Source organism: Scleropages formosus, chromosome 1, assembly GCF_900964775.1.
Source record: "Scleropages formosus chromosome 1, fSclFor1.1, whole genome shotgun sequence".
NCBI lineage: Eukaryota > Metazoa > Chordata > Actinopteri > Osteoglossiformes > Osteoglossidae > Scleropages > Scleropages formosus.
Genome location: NC_041806.1, coordinates 5848393 through 5865275, shown reverse-complemented (window position 1 = coordinate 5865275; position 16883 = coordinate 5848393). Strand labels below are relative to the sequence as shown.

The 16883-nt window shown below is 48.0% G+C and overlaps 1 protein-coding gene across 1 annotated transcript in view; it reads right to left on the bottom strand.

Moving 5' to 3' along the window:
• Positions 1–1175: 1175 nt before the first annotated feature.
• iqsec1a (IQ motif and Sec7 domain ArfGEF 1a) overlaps positions 1176–16883 on the bottom strand; it is a 129834-nt gene continuing 114126 nt past the window's right edge. Inside the window, exons 4-16 of the mRNA XM_029250934.1 lie at positions 16561–16834; positions 14459–15708; positions 11302–11463; positions 10681–10803; positions 10277–10443; positions 9844–9983; positions 9384–9413; positions 7850–7975; positions 7248–7347; positions 6961–7122; positions 6403–6579; positions 4487–4536; positions 1176–1661 (exon numbers count right to left, since the gene is read on the bottom strand). Coding sequence (XP_029106767.1) covers positions 1191–1661; positions 4487–4536; positions 6403–6579; positions 6961–7122; positions 7248–7347; positions 7850–7975; positions 9384–9413; positions 9844–9983; positions 10277–10443; positions 10681–10803; positions 11302–11463; positions 14459–15708; positions 16561–16834 — 3232 coding nt within the window. The 3' untranslated portion in view covers positions 1176–1190. The remainder of the gene's footprint in view (positions 1662–4486; positions 4537–6402; positions 6580–6960; positions 7123–7247; positions 7348–7849; positions 7976–9383; positions 9414–9843; positions 9984–10276; positions 10444–10680; positions 10804–11301; positions 11464–14458; positions 15709–16560; positions 16835–16883) is intronic.

The window sequence follows — 16883 nt, the reverse complement described above, 5'->3', positions numbered from 1 at the left end:
CCTCCGATACCATTTGTTTCGCGTCCTCCATCTCCGCTGTCCCTGCGGTCTACGTGCGGTCCTTGTTAAACCCTCCTTTCTCAAGTCTCTTGAGCGCTGCCGATGCTCTCGCGCACATACAAGGGCGTTGTACCGCTCTGCGCCAGCTGGGAGAGCTCATCCGGCGGAGGACTACGAGCCCACGGGAGGAGCGCTGCAACAGGGCAGGAAGACCGGATGACCAATGCCCGCCACGAGCTCTGCCTCCAGTTTACCGTTAATTCACTCTCTTTCCTGAACCGCAGGTCCAATGAGAGTCGCCGTGCCGTGCGCTAATTGCTGTCCAGGTTTTCACTTCGTGTTTTAATAAAAGGCTAACCATTGACAAATATCCAGGGTGCGATATAACATCTAGATTCGTTTAACCCTAAACATGGTAAAAGAGGAGTAATCGCGCACCCAAGGCCGAGTACGGTAGGAGCCAAAGAATCTACAAGCGTTAAATTTGTATTTTGATGCGAGGACCCCCATAACGTGTTGTTCCAATGTTAACTAGCGATATTAATACATTACAATATGCTTGGGGCCCTGATGTAGGAAGCAAAGAAAAGTAAAACTGATCGACCCCTCGTGTTTGGCACGTATCTGTAATCGGCCGAAGTCGACAGCTCTGTGATTTGCTCCGGGAAAGGCTGCGACTCTTTTTCTTACTCGTGTTTGATCGACTTCTTGCTGGTTTAGCCGTTACTGTAACGTGCTAGAAAAATGGCCAATTTTGACCCAGCGTTCACACCGGACGACGCACGCCCACTGACTTTTCCCTGCAGTCTGTGCCTTTCTCCCGGCTCTGCTGAAGGGAAGACAGACTATTGTGAGAGCGTGACGGTAGCCGACGCGGCTACTCTCTGAAGGATGGCCGTGTGCTGCTCAGTCTGCATGGTTCGAGATGATCTTCATGCAATGAAAAGATGGCTCTCCGGTGGCCCGGTGTAGGAGGCCAGGGGATGTCTGACATCCTCGTCTCCTAAAAACGAGGCTCCAAGTAAAATGGAGGAATGGAGTCGCTTGGCCTGTTTGCCCACGTTGCCAACCTGCGCCCGAGCCAGCAGCTGGACCAGCCACAAGAGGGCCCCCTCGCAGCCGCCCACAGCGCACTCCCGCTGCCGTTGCCATTTAGAAACGCGTGCTTCTTCCCCCCTCTCTGCAGGGCCTTACACCACGGTACTGATGCCACTGTGTTTGGCTTTGCTGCCCCCTGTTGGTATGGGGCCTGACAGCTGGCTGTGGTGGTGAGGTGCATGCTGGGAGTGGGCGCCGTGGCTGTGCTGGACGTGCGTGTGAGGGACATAGGGCGGGTGCTGGTGGTACTGGTGAGGGGGGTGGTAGTGATGGTGGTGGTGGTAGGGCGGGGGCTTCTGAGCATGGCAGAACTGGGGGTGGTGGGAGTGGGACTCTGCCTGGCTGCTGTGGTGCGGTGTGTGAGAGATCAGGGTGGGAGGCTGGAGCCCGGCGTGATGCGAGTGGCCGTGTGACGAGGAGGAGGGAGGCTTCCCCCGTCGGCTGCCGAAGAGCGTCCCCAGGAGCGAAGACGAGGGGTTGGGGACGGACGGGTGGCCGCGCGGCGCGCCGTCCCGGGAGGACACGGCTCTCTGGCGCACGTGGGGACTGTTAATGATGGAGCCCTGGGGGAACACAAGAGGGTGCGGTCATTGCTCCCGCCAGCCAGCCGCCACGGCGCGGATGCGCACGGCTCTGACCGGGGAGCGGGGGTGGGAGGCGTTCAAAGCGTGGCCTTGCAGCCGAAGGGCTCTGGCTGCGCAGAGCACACACACCATGCAAAGAGATGGAGAGAGAAACGCCTCCAAAGCAACAGGGAAGACAGTGCTCCGCGTTTAATTGTTAGTATGGCATACGCACCATTTTAATAGCTGTGCCCCGACGTGCGTTGCTCCCAACGCTGCGAAAGAGCTTTTTGCAAAGTTTCGAGAAACACAACCGATGGATCCTATCGGCTTTTAAATCCCTGTTAAGAAATGACCCCTGATACACATGATTCATATGCAGATGTTAACATCGTTAGCTTTTCGTGTCTCACGGCTCCTAGTCCATGTTAGTTTGTAGAGACAGACACTGATGGTCATTTATACAACATGCAGCCACTGCTGATTGTCTCGGAAAAAGCAACCGTGGAACGCTGTACCTGTCATGTTAGGTTTTGGGACTACTGGTACCCTGAAGGTCATCTGTACTCGGTATGATTCTCCGTAGACTATCTGCAATGCCCTTCTGCCATTACCAAAGACATGCTGAAGGAGCCAGTGTCCTTGACGGGAGCAAAATGTCCCATGATTTCACCTCCATTTGCAAGCCAAATGAGGTACAGCTGTTGGAAAACGGGATAATCACCTACAAAGAGAATTCGCTGTTTATCGATGAGAGGTGTCGCAAAAGCAAACGGACGCAACCCCAACGAGGGAGGACCTGAGATGAAGCTCGATTGGAAAATACTTATAAGCACATCAGTATCGAAAACTGTAAAACAGCATTCTCAGTGTGAATCCGCACCCGTGCTCTGCATAGTACGTAGTCCCGGTACTAAAGTTCTCCCTTTTATTTATTTATGACCCAAAAATTTCAGTTTGAACACACGGAAACGGATTACGAGGGTGGGATCCCTTAATTCAGCTCATTTCCACAATGTCTACAACTCGTTCCTTGTCTTCCTGAGTGCTGGTGATCAGTTGAAAGACGATAACACTGCAGATGTTAACGGGATAAATCCGTCAACGATCTCCAACGAATATGAGTTTGTGGAGAGAGCCTATTTTTAAATTTAAAATTAGTTTTAATTTTAATGTAGCGTGAATTTTATAAGAATTGAATAAACAAGTCTTTTTAAAATTTCTAATTATATCCAAGGCTTTTACAGAATCTAGCCCATAAATACAGTAAATCGAGCAACATGTGCATTAAGTACAGATAAGTTTTTACTGGTGAACGTGACCTTGGATTTAAGAACCAAACACATCACGAACAGACTCGCTGGTCCCAGTGGCGTTCAGGAACCAACGTACACTGTGCTTGTTTGGACCCTGTGATGTCATTCCCAAACATTTGACTAAACAACAAAACACAAATGCACTTGAGGATCAAGTAGGCGACAAGTGCCAGGAAGAGCAGTGGTATTTTGCCAGACTCCTTTTTACCATGATATGTGTAACGTGGTGTGTTAATGATTTACAAAACAGGGATAGCACTTGATCCGACTGTGTGCTATGTTGCCGGGTAACCCTACATTTGAGAGGTAAACCATGTTCAGTAGGAAACAGCAACTCAGGTTCAGCCACAGCTACCGGGAATCAGCTCTTACTTGCTCATAAAAGGTGGTACATTATTGTCTAAGTAGCGCCCAGTTGATCCCTGCTCTCAAACTATATGTTACGTTTCTTAACCCTGCTTCTGCAAGCGGTGACAAAATTGAAAAGAAACACTTGAGTTTCCGCTCCTCATGCAGATGCTAATGAAATGATGGATGGAACCTTCATGAAATCCACGACGTCTTTGTTTCTGTGTTTTAGTGCCCATCCAACTACAGATGGTCCCCAATTTACGATGGGGCTACGTTCCGCGAAACCCATCACAAGTCAAAAATATCGTAAGTCGAAAATACACTTCATACATCTAACACACACCTCTGCATGACAGATTGGGAGATGCGGGTCGCTGCCGCTGCCCAGAATCGCGAGAGAGTATCGCTCCGTGTATCGCTTGCCCGGGAAAAAATTAAAATTCAAAATTTGAAGTACGGTTTCTACTGAATATCCATCGCCAGCTCACTATTGTAAAGTCGAACCATCGTAAGTCGGGGACCACATGTAGTTCTGTTCTCCTCACACCCTAACAGATCTAAGTATCGAACCAATGACAACATGACGAGAAGCAGTTCAGCTCATTGCACCTCATGAAGTACGGTGAAAAAAAACAGGACGGGTCCAGAGGTGTTTGGAGGCTGGCGGAGAGATTCTGCCATTTTCAAATTACGGTGGACGGGGGGCTCTTCCAAAATGTACACCGTTGTTAAGTTGAGAATTAAAAACCGAAATAAAAAAATGAAAAAGCTACACGGCAAAACAAAATAAATTTAAGAAAAAAGAAAAAAAAAAAAAACACTGACCAGAAGCCGACAGGGCTGAGAAACAATGGCAAGTGGATTAATGGGATTAGTCAATTCATGCTTCTCTACATGAACAAGAGAGGGATTGGCAGGCCGCATGAGCAATGCAAGGACCCTCCCTTCCGGAGGCAATTCTGACAGCAAATGCAAGCAGGCCACGCATGCACATTGATCCAGACAGGCAGGCTAACATTAACCACATTGAAAAATAATTTAAAAAATAAATCAATAAACAAGAAGGAAAAAGGTTGCAAGAAATAAAGGAAGAGAGATGCTTGTAAAGAGCACATCATCACACAGAGAGTAGCCGGACGTGGTTGGCCTCCTACTTACTTCCATATTGCTGTCTAGTGATCCTGCACTGCTGCGGCGCCCTCGCTTGCCTGCCCGGGACATGCAACACCACAGATTAGAGATGGACATTACAGGGATAATACAGAGGTGTATATATCCCTCCTTCCCTGGGTGGCACTGTGGCTGCGTGTGAGCACAGGCTGAGACTGGTTCGAGTGGAGGAGTGGGAGGGATTCTAGGACGAGCTTGCTGACCCTGCAGTGCCCCCTGCGGGACAGCTTATTAGAGAGCCTAGGGGTTTACTGGGCAGGATTCTCCTACTTCTGTGTTCAAAACAGCTCTGCTGTGAAGGGACTACGTGGCCACACAGTGCAGACTGCCTCGGAAATCGCGGTAGCTTCATGAGGCCAGGAGCGACCGCATGACCGCCCACGGAGGACCTTTTCGTCCGAGCACCAGAGAAACAGCCACGCCTGGGGTTACCTGGGCAAGTGCTCCGATGACATGGAAGTGGAGAGGCGAGAGCCAACACGAACTGTGTGACTGACACCAGCAAGGCTCTGTGGACTACACACACAGCCAAGGTGTGAACGGTTTGGCATGGGCATGACACTAACAGGTAATAACTCCCACTTGAATATGAAAAAAAGTAAGTCAAAGAAAAAATAAAACAAAATGAGATGGGACAAAGTGAGAAAAAAATGCTGATGCTGTGTTGTCCTCAAATTAAAGTAAGAAAAATCTCCCCATAAATACCAAGGTAGGGTAAAGAAGGGGGAAAGGGGATGCTTTCTCCTCCTCGACTCTGGAACATGTCGGGCTGCGAGGCCATTGGATGACACCAGAATTCCCGATGACACGGACACACGGAGCAAACATCCACTTCAAATAGCCCTGTAAACGGCGCCCTTAAGCAAGACTCGGAGCTGATTTCCCTTTACAAATGACACGTGGTCAAGTGTTGCGCAATAATCGAAGGTGTTTTCGAAAAGTCTCAAGCTCAGCCCAGTGCTGAACGAAAGACCTACGAGTCCACGTACACAGACGTTTAGTATGACATTGTCTGAATGGGAAACATTTCATTGTAACTACAGAAGGATGACCCAGGTTCTGGTGACCGATGCCACACCTCTCTCTAATCCTTTCTGCGTACTTTAAAGAAAGAGGAGGAAAAACTGATAACTGGAACCTTCAGAAGATGTACAATGAGGCAGGACTCTGTTACATGGGGTGCTGGTACAAGTCTGGTTAAAACAAGTCTTCCTGTTATGGCTTTCAAATATGATACGAAGGAAGTTCAGCCTCGTTGGATCTGCGGGTCACGGGCGAGTCAAAGAGATTATCGTAAGCAGATTTGGTGATGGACATTTTTCACTGGAAACTCAAGATGTAATGGAAACAGCACAAGTTGAGAATGTCAAATAAAAAGGAAGAACGGGCAAATACAGAGTCATCGAAATCCCTTGTGTTCGGAATGCACTTTACAAGCGGAATGGCTTATAGGCTGCGCTCATCTAAATTGATCGGTGTTAAAATGCTACCAAACAAAAGGCCAAGAACAATCGTGATAACCTAACCATCAAAACCTTCATTGGAAATATGGATGAACAACAGCTCCAGGACATCCAGGACACGTATGCTGTTTCATCACTGAAAGGGATCTTCAGCCTATCACATGTGATACGTCTTTCTTTGTTCACCTGACGGGGGGTCAGTCCAGCGAAACCTCCCGCCTGTCCTCCCCAGACAAGAAATGATGAGAATCTTCAAAAACAAGCCGCACGAACACAGCGCAACATTCCCCAATGTTCGTTTATCAGCTCGTCGACTTCCATGCGACATTCCCGAGGCCGAAAGAGGCTCCTCAATGACCCGGAACGAGGGCTGCTTTCGCCCCCTGCCCTAGTACACGAAAGGTCGATGCTGCGCAGACAGGCAACCCTGAACAGCCTCACCTGCTTCTGAGAGGTCCCGCAGAGAGCTGCTGAGGGCGCTCCTTTTCAGGCCTTCACCCATGGCGTAGGTGTCATCCAGGCTGCCACGACTCATGTTCCCATTGCCCGATTCCTTCTTGAGGCCTGAGCTCTGGGACATGCTGGGCCGGACCACACCCTTCTGCTTTTCCAGCTCCGCTGAACACAGAAAGCAACGATGTCACTGCTGTGTACGGACTGACTCAACCCAACCTTAACTTGGTATATGTTTCTACTGCTTATAATCTATGAAAAGCATCCAACCCGAAACATTTGTTTGGTTAACCATATCTTGCACGACCATCTTCTTCATTTAATTGTATCCCACTTTGCAAATTAGGTTTAAGATATTCCTCACATTTCAAAGTCTTCTGACGCATTTTTACCTAGAGGCTTTCCTCAATCTTTACTTAGCCTATATGTGGTTCTCAACTACTGTGACCTGTTGTGCGAAAACAGACAACCACTAAATTACTATGGTAAATAAGAGTGGACGGGGGCTGCACAAAGAGGTCGTCGTGCTTTCAAAGGACAGCTCACACTCTATTCTGTACTTCTCCATCTCCTGGACCTCTGCAATGGACTCCCGCAAGTCATCCGTGAACTTCTTGCGATCCTGGGGATTGGGGGCGTTGAAGTTGATGAGGACTTTCACGTCTGATCCAGGGACAGCTGAGGTAAGCCTTATTCCGTTGGGGTAGTCTGGAAAACAAGAAGTGGGAAAAGTCTAATATATCTCCTCTTTCGCTCCGTTTTCTCCTACACTGTGGTACCTTCAGCAGGGAAACAAAGTAAACTTAGAGAGCTCATCATCCTCCTGTACTTACACTGGTTCTCAAAGAGAAGCACCTGCATCCCATACAGGGAGAAAGACTGTCGGAAGCTGTATGTTACCGAGTTCTTCTTTTTCTGGAAGATCTTGGTTACCTTGGTAACAAGACAAAAGGGAAGGAATCATATAAGAGAGTATAAAGTGTGATGAATGAATATACGGACAGGGATGTTTTTTAAAAGTGGAACACAGGTCAAAATCCATTATTTCATGAATAAAATGCTATTTGCATTACGTCCAGACTCTTCTTGTCATTGAACTGAAGCTCAAGGCGACTGGATACAATAAAATAAAAACCGATTTTCCCTGAGCCCTCGATTTGGGTGAAACAGAAAAGAACATAAAAGAACATTTTTTTGTCTGAGCAATATTGAAAAAAAGAAACTGATCACAGCAAACTAATTTACAGTCTCATGGGGCAACACTTAGGTAGAAGCATCTGAACATCCATCCTGATGGAGGAAACACTGATACCGTAGTACGGAAGTCTCCATCTGGATGGAGGGAACTTCAAAAGTACCGCTCTCTTCACCCTGATAGAGGACACATTGAGGTCGCAATCCTGGAACCTCCAGTGTGAAGAAGCATTTGCCTTACCACGAGAAGGTCGTTGAAGAGGAAGATCTCCCTCTGATGTAGGCCGAGCTTCTGCAGCTTGTTGGGGTCCGGCACCTCGAAAAGCCTGCAGTAGCAGACCAGTCTGCGGTGGGGCAAAGACAGCACCTACAACGACCACGGCCACACAGTCAGTCGCCGGCTAGGATCTCGAGGGACTGCACCGATGACCAGAGGCACATGTGCAAAAATCAAAGAACGGGTTTAGGACATGTTCCAGGGCCTAGTTTGCGTAAGCCAAAATCCCCATAGCTACATTTCAGCGCGGTCAATAATTCAGCCTTTGATGCAGAAGCTCTCAGCTGTTGCTCTGATGCCAGAGCAAATGCATCAATTAAGCAGCTCCTTTGGCCATCTTCAAAAATTAAATGCATTCGTAACCTAATCCAGCTCTGACTATATGGCAAAACTTTAAATATTAAAATATAAATTGTTGGAGTACTATTACTTTTTAATCGACATAACTTTACATTTAAAGTTGGAGCTATTCAAAGGGCCGTTCCAAGACTCAGTACTGCGACACTGGGGACCGTTGATGCTATTTCTTTTACAGCACATGGGACAAAGGGACTGAAATGGACATCCTCATGTGGTCCCTACAGCCACTGGGTTACTGGTCCAGTTAGTTCAGTTAGTGGTCAGCAAAGACCCCGTTAGTTGACCTAACCGATGGAAAGGGAGTAAAAATGACCAAAATATGTAATGAAACAATTTATCAGTTTTAAGTGAATCAGTTTTAATCTACTTTTATAATCTTACAATTTCAAGAGCAAATATTTAATTATTTCAATAGTTGTCATGCAATTACAAGTTTGTGTGTCTTGCTGGCTGCAGACCCGAAACCCAGGGACCCGGCACGACAAAATAAACCTGCGACCGCATTTGACCGAAGTTCTAATAACCACTTAGAATGCAACACGTGAAGGTGCGGGAACACCGCAGTCAATCGCTGTGCATGCTTCACTAACGTTCATTGATTTATGAACGCAGATGACTTGGGGGGGAGTGGCTGACCGGAGTCATCCAAGAAGGCTTTATCAACCTCTTGTTCAGCAATGATAGAAGCATGGCTGAGAAAACAGATATGGGAAAATCAGACAAGTCTACTTATGCCCGAGGGCCACATATAAAGTGTGTGTGTGACCCCAGGCAGCAGCGAATACCCTAAGAGCACAATAAGTGGACATCCGCTGCTGAGTTTTGCACAATATACATAATGTACTTGCAGTCCTTAAAACTAAGCTGCTAACTGTGTGGACTGGTCTGGTGGAGATGAGAGCCAGAGGCAGGCATGGATTTTCTTCAAAATAAACATTCTGTCAGGTGCCAAGGCCCTCTGAAACACACACTTGTAATTCTCAACAAATTGCAAACATATGGACTCCATTGTGTTGCGACATCAAAATCACAATTTTACATTGTCTGAATAGGCCTGAACGAAAGTGGAAAGTGATGAGGACTGAAAAGAATTCAAATAATTGACTACAGGTAGGAAGGCTGATGAAAATCTACTTACGCATCCAAGGCCGTGATGCAGAGATCCAATCTGGAACACAAGTGCAGAGAGGCGGTAAGAGGGAATCTGACATGCTCATCGACATCGTGCGCCATGCAACACAAGCCTGGGGGGAGCCGGTAATATCACACAGACTATCAAAGCCCCATAAGACCCCTAAAGCCATCACAGTGGATCCCCTACATGCACCATGTCTAAATCCATTTTCTCACAACATGCAGCTGTTAAGCAGTTACTCAGGTGGTCCTGCACGGTCAATGAAGTAAGGTCATCGCAAATGTGATGCCAGATAGTGACTGAGAAGTGCTGCGATTTCAAAAATGTGGAAAAGTGGTACAGTATGACATCACCAAGCAATCCCTGTAAATATGATGTGCAACTGTGTCCGTGTTCATCAAAAGTGTTACTCCTGCAACCTTCACAACGCAGACGTTTTTCCCAGGGATCCGACTGAGCTCACCGGCTTCTTGCCCACTATGAGCTTCTCCACCTTCTGCACTTGGGACACGTGGTCCTCATTGGTCTTCAGCTCCCGCTTCTGGATCCTTTCATAGATCCCAATCAGCATTTCCCGTGGGATGTCCTCGCCATCGTCCACTCCTACAGGGGAACCCAAGCCCTCGTTAGCCCGTTGGAGGGCATCCCCCATCCCACCCACCCACCCACATTGCCCATCTCAGAGTTGTCAGGAATAAAATGAAAGATTTGCTTGTTTAATCTGTGCCTTTTTCATACTTGGTAGCAAAGCCGTGGCTCAAAGAACAAGGTCTGAAAATAAAACTAAAAATGGGAAAAAAAGAGTCAATCTCTGCTGCCAGGTTTCGATTTTGTACTCTGAAAGGGCAAAAGGAGAGATGGTCAAAATGAAGAGGGTGCCGTTTCTTACTGCTCACCTCTTAGGTTCTTGACAAAGTCCTCCAGCTTCATTTTGCGCTCCGGTTTGACGTTGGGGCTGTACATGTCGGTGTTGAGGAGGATTATGGCGAAGGCCAGGATGAAGATGGTATCTGGGTTTCTGAACTGCCGCACCACTGATGGGTTGCAGATGCAGTACCGCTGGCTGCAGAAGAAAGGGACACGTAAACAACGATGATGTCCCAAACAACAGTGCTGGCCACAAAACCATCCTGGTCCAAATGAAAAGAAGAAGACGAAAGCAGCGTTTAATGTGAAGAAAAACACATTTCAAAGTAGAATATAAATGACTGCTTTCTTTACTTTCTCGCCATAGGGCAGTGTGAATTGCTTTCAGCCTCCTTTGAGGTATTCAAGCGCTTTCTTGGCCCGCGATCCTCACCTGAAAGCCTCTATGAGACGTTCCACCTTTTGGGCCTCCCCCTGAACTCGAATATGGGCCTGGAACTTCCTGAGGGCCTCATCCAGCTCCATTCCTGAGAAATCCATCTCGTCCACCACACAGCTGTGGGTGAGGAAGTGTGTGAGGAAGAGCGGTCAGACAGCACTTCTGCAGCGGTGAGACCACTCAGGGCAACTAAGTGCTCTGTGTCAGTGTGGTGCTGAGATTTAATTAACTCACAGGCTGCCAGAGATAAAGCCACCAGTTCCCAGAAGACATCAGAACTTCACCGTGGTCTACACTGCGGTTTTACGCTTTATTTACTCATCAGGCGCAGTTATCTCGGCCAGTCTGCGTATCTTACAAACATTTCAATGGCTACATAATGTTAACGCACTTCAGGTGAAACACCTCTAAGGTACAACAACCAGGCTTTACCAGGTACAGGAGCTTGTATGGTAGCTATAAAGCCAGCCAACATTTACTTTCTTGCTATAAGAGGCCTTAAAGACCATGAAAACACCACCCACCCCCCATCCATTGACTTCCAAAACAATAAACTGCCTATAAAAAGAAGTGCTTATTCCTTCAAACAGCTTCCGGTGCCTATAAAGCACTCACTCTAAGACATCTCTGTTGAACTGCTTCTGACGGTTTCCCAGAAACTCTCCAATCATCTGTCGGCTTAAGCCCTTCCTCTGAAGAAGGAAGTGAGCCACGCCCACAGGTGTGTCGGGAACGAATCCCCTCTCCGTCAGGTACTGGATGCCCTTCTCCGGCTTCCTGTGGACAGAGGAGCACGAGAGGAGATGTATCTCTGGACACACTGGTCACCAGTTTCCCAAACACCAAGTGAACTGATCAACTCGTACACAGTAAGAGTATAAGTTTTGAGTACACCACTAGCTTCTTTCTGTCACAAGGCGTTCGGTTAGCAAGTTTGACGGGGATTGGAGCCTACGGGTCTCTCCTGCTCTCCGGCAGCAATTCCCAGACATGCAGGACACTTGGATCGTCTGTCCCGTTGCCCAGGTGAACTCACACTTTTCGCTGGTACTGGACATATGCGTCTTATGCGTCTTACTGCAAGTGCATTTACACTTTACACAAATTGCATCTGCACACATACACAAGCACACTCAGACTTAAGCAAAGAAAAGAAAAGCAATGTTCTCTATGAGAGGGGTGCGGTGGCGCAGTGGGTTGGACCGCAGTCCTGCTCTCCGGTGGGTCTGGGGTTCGAGTCCCGCTTGGGGTGCCTTGCGGCGGACTGGCGTCCCGTCCTGGGTGTGTCCCCTCCCCTTCCGGCCTTACGCCCTGTGTTACCGGGTAGGCTCCGGTTCCCCGTGACCCCGTATGGGACAAGCGGTTCTGAAAGTGTGTGTGTGTTCTCTATGAAAATGTGCTGGTGTCTGATGGCACTCACTCCCACTCTCTGACTGCCTATGTGGCTGGAGGTGTCTGTGTGTCACTAGGGGCTCAGTAGCAGCTGGAGCACAGCTGGTGGTGTAGTGGTTCATGCTGCTTTTAGTCCTAAAGGTTGCTGGTTCAAGTCCTACTTACAGCTCTAATACCCTTGAGCAAGGTATTCATGCAGAATTTCTCTAAGAGAATTACCCTGCTGTATGGGTGCACAATAGCAAGCAAAAAGTGTCAGCTGACTGAATCAATATAAATATGCAAGGAGGACTGCAGCCATACTGTCTCACTCCTTATACTAGTAAAGACAGAGAATGCATTGTGGATGATGAGGTGACTGCTATTTTTAAAATATACTCATGAAAGCAAAACAATGCCTGATTTAAAGCCGGCTTGTCTTTCACTGGCGCGTCCCAATGACATGTTAATCGACCTCTGAACACCATGGTAACTGAGCTATTTAGAAAGCGACGAGGGACACCTGATCGACAGCTGTGTTATAAATAAAAAAATGGACAACTAGCGGTCGAAATGGACAGACTGTGAGCCAAATAGCACTAACTTTGACAGCCTTGAAATTAGTTATTGTCTTCAATGCTGAGTGTAAAATGAAACTATGGAAATAATTTGTACAAGATCACTTTCGGTGTCGGAACCCGATCCCATTCCAGTTTAATATTTTCCAACGAAAGAATACAATTCATGTGGCAGACATCATCTTCAAACAGGCTTGTTCCAATAATAACCCCATTCAACCCAATTTACAGGCCATTATTTTGAGTCAGAATTGATATCATGATAGATGCAACATACCGAGATGATGACTTGTGACGCAGTGAATGAGACCTGTTTCTCAAGAACATATTCATCCGTTATCTATGTGCAATACAGGGTTGCAGTGGTCCAGAGCCCACGCACAAACGTAGGGTATATCTTGGATGGGATACCCATCCACTGTGGGCAAATCACACACCCATACGAACACTGCGGACATTTATAGACACCAGTTTGCCTGAAACGCATGTCTTCGGGCTGTGGGAGGAAACCAGAGTACCTGGAGGAAAACCATGCAGAAAGGAGAGAACATAGAAACTCTACACAGACAGAGCTGGATTTGAACGCAGGTCTGAATTTGCAGTCCAGGAGATACAAAGCTCTAGCACAACCTGCTGCACCATAGCACCGCTCTCAAGGCAAGTTGCCATTGTTAACTAAGTTATATTCTTACCCAACAGGTGTGTGCGATTCTTCTGAAGCTAATACAGTGCAATAAAATAAAATAATAAAATTACATTATTATTATATAATAAAAAATATAAACAACATAATATTATCATATTATTATATAATAAAAAGATAATAAAATAAAACCAGACTTTGCTGATCTAAAAATCTCAAGGTTAAAATCCTCCAGGAATCCTAACATAACTAAAGCCATTTGGGCTGTAAAGTTAAGACCAAAACACATGCAACCCACAGCCTGGGAAACGCTGTACAATGACAGTTAAAGACAGGTACACTTGTTCCCTGCAGGGCAGTTGGACATCTCCCCGAGTGACTGCACAAGTAGTGTCTCAACTTCAGCTCATACATACTCCAGTCAACAGTCTGAAAGTTAAATCACAAGCCTGGTACATGAAGATGCTGTACATTTGACCAGGGTGGCCTTCAGAACATTTGGAACTGAAATTTGCGCTCTTTCAAACGTACTATAAAAACCACATGGTTTTCAGTGACTTGAGGCTCTGGTACTGTGACCTCATGCGCTATACATTTAAAAGTAACCACAGCTTTTGTCACAGAATGTCGGGAAAGAAACGGAGCTGTATATGAAGATTGCTGCATAAACCATACAATAAAGACAAGCGCTTGACTAAGATGAAGTCAGGATTGGTTTCTGCTTCATTACAAATAAAGGCATTGCTCAGATCTCGCACTGAAATACAAGCAGTTGAATTTCTGCCAAACGCATCTCTCATTTCGAACCACCCCCGTTTTATAACTGAAACAGACGTTTGATGCAAATGTGTTATAAGCAGCTCCCGCACCCACAAAGCGAGTTGTTTCAAGTGCGGCACCACTGACGGCCAAGACCCTTTTTTGTACGAGGAGTAAACATTATTCCTTAAAGGGACCTCCCTGTTAAAGGGATATTTATCAAATCAGTCAAGTAGAAATGATCATGAGCAGGAGCATCTGCTACTCATTGTGTGAAAAAGATGAATTTGTCAATGTCAAACTTCATAACCGTTGTGATCCAGCAGCCAAATAGCCCAACGAATTGAGTATGTTTCATGGAGTTAGAAGGTGTTAGAAGGACAGGGTCACTTTCAAGAGCTCGGCCGCACTGCGTACGTACTTGTTGAAGAGGTTGAGGCCGATGCGGTAGTGCCTCTTGCGGATGACGTCGTTGCTGAAGGCGGGTGAGTCCCAGCTGTTGCGTGTCTCCTTATGGTAGGTCTGCTTGCTGAGGGTCTGTTCCCGCAAGCTGTCGCGAGACGATGACTCGGAGCTGCAGTTGATGGTGTCGTTGGAGTTGGACGTGCTGTTGACGCTGTCGTTGTCCCCATCGGAGAAGTCGGACTCGGACTTGCTTTGCCGGTTAGCGGTGCCGTTGAGGGCCAGGTGGGCTTCCAGGGGTCGGGGCCGGTGCCGCGGCAGGTCTTCGTCCCGCGAGGGGATGCGCTGTGGAAGCACGTGGCTCACGTGCTTGGGGCTGCCCTGTGGGCCTACCATGGTTCGCTCGTACGCACTCTGCCTCTTTACTGAACCGCGGTCGGAGCGGTCGCTAAGCTCCGCTGAGCTGTCGCTAGGTGGCTCTATGGTCAACAGCGGCAGGTGTTCCACCCGGAGTCTCTGCTCCTGGCACTCCAGAGACGGGGTGCTGCGGCAGCTGGTGTCCGTGTCGCCCCTGTCATCCTTGTGTACCAAAGACCAGCACTCCTTAGAGCGGAGACGCAGGTCCGACTCGGTGCTGGAGGGCCGCTCTACCGACTGGGAAAGCGGAAGGGGGGGAGAGAGCTCCTCCTCGTCGATATAGAGGGTCACATCACTATAGGAGGCTGTCATTTCATCCAGCTGCTGATGATCTGCACTGTGAGAGGGCTTTACCTGGTAGGCCACTTCCCTCTCCAGATCCGGGTGACCCCTGACCTGCTCGACCTGTTCCTCCTCTCCATGAAGACTGCGGCAGTTCAGGGCGTCGTCGATGGACTCCGCCAGCGACTTTACCTGCCTGGAAAAAGCGTCCTCCAGCTCGGTTATGGCGTCCGAAAAGTCACTCTGCGCCTCGGGGGTCTTCAAGTTCGCAGGAACCACCATGTCCCCCCGCTCAGATGGCGCCAGAGCCCCCATTTCAGAGCCATCATCCCTCAAGGAGACTTGCTTGCCCTCAAAGTACGAGCTGTGGACTTTTTCGGGTCCTTCAAAGGAAAACTGCATTCTCATATTGGACAGGACGATCCGCCGAGACATGCGGTTCTCCGACATAGAACTACGAAGCCGTTCAAAATTCTTGTTCATCTGGTACTGGCGGAATGCAGTCTGGATGGTGCGAGCAGCATGGCGGGTTATGAAACGCCCCCCATACTTACGCTCGAGCATCTCAACCTGACGGACAGAATAAAAAGTACAATCAGACACATTAAAACTCACGCTTGACACCCACAAGCGCACCTTTTGACGGCTTCGTCTTTCTTGTCTTCTACCACTACTGCGTTTGTTTAAAAATGGAGCGTAATTAAGCTGGTATGTCATGCCTGAACAGCAAATGGGGAAAATTTCTACGTCAACAAATGACATCACCGCGTCTGCGAAGGAACACAGTTAAACAAGAAGTTCAAGGATGAAAATGATTCATATACAAAGATCCCCTCATGTAAATATGGAATATGAAGTGTTTACTGTCCCTTGCTGTCAGTGTCCTATTAAGGCGGTGTGTGTGACCCGTCAGCGTTTACCTTCATGTACTTACCCACTCCATCATCATACATTTATCTTGGTGGAAGTGTGACGTCTGTGACGGAGCGACGCCATGCGTGGGCAGTAATACTTGGACACGGGGAAAATTTAGGGCGACTGAGAGCTTACAACATAAACAGCACATGGGGCTTAAGGGGTCTGGGTCAAATGAGAGGAGTGGCGTTTATTTACAAACAAAGAGCGTTCTAAAGAGCAGAGAGGCAGTAATGCTCCGTAGAGTAATGGTTTGAGAAGAAGACGTTTCAAAATGGGGTTATAAATGTAACCTTTTGTACCTGCACATTAACAGCAACGCTATTCGCTCCGGATGAAAGCATCTGCTGCAAAATACATATAAACTTTACAAGCTGTCACTGTATTAATGCAATGAGCCTCAACGAAAAGGGCATGAAATAGAATGTGTGTGTTAGCAGCAAAATCTGTTTTTCCAATTGTTTCAACACAGTTCCTGACGAAGGCTCGGTGCGCGATGAGCGATACCTGCTTGTCCTGCAGGTCCGTGGAGAGCTCGTAGCTCTCGGACAGCGAGCGGGAGCGCTTGATGGCCTCCTCCTCGGCCTGCTTGCGCAGAATGGACTGGGAGTGTTGGAGCTTGGGGTGGCGTGGCCGCTGTTGGCCGCTGGCACCCGGGTACGCGTAGAGCGGGCCGTCAAAGCGGTCCGGGCTGAGGGCGGAGGTGTGTGTCACGGGGCCCCGGCCATAGCCGCTGTCTACAGAGGGGCCCACCTCACCACCTGGAACATCGCCTTCCACGCTGGAACAAGAACAAGGTGCACTGTGAGTCGCAGTCCCCAGTCAAAGCC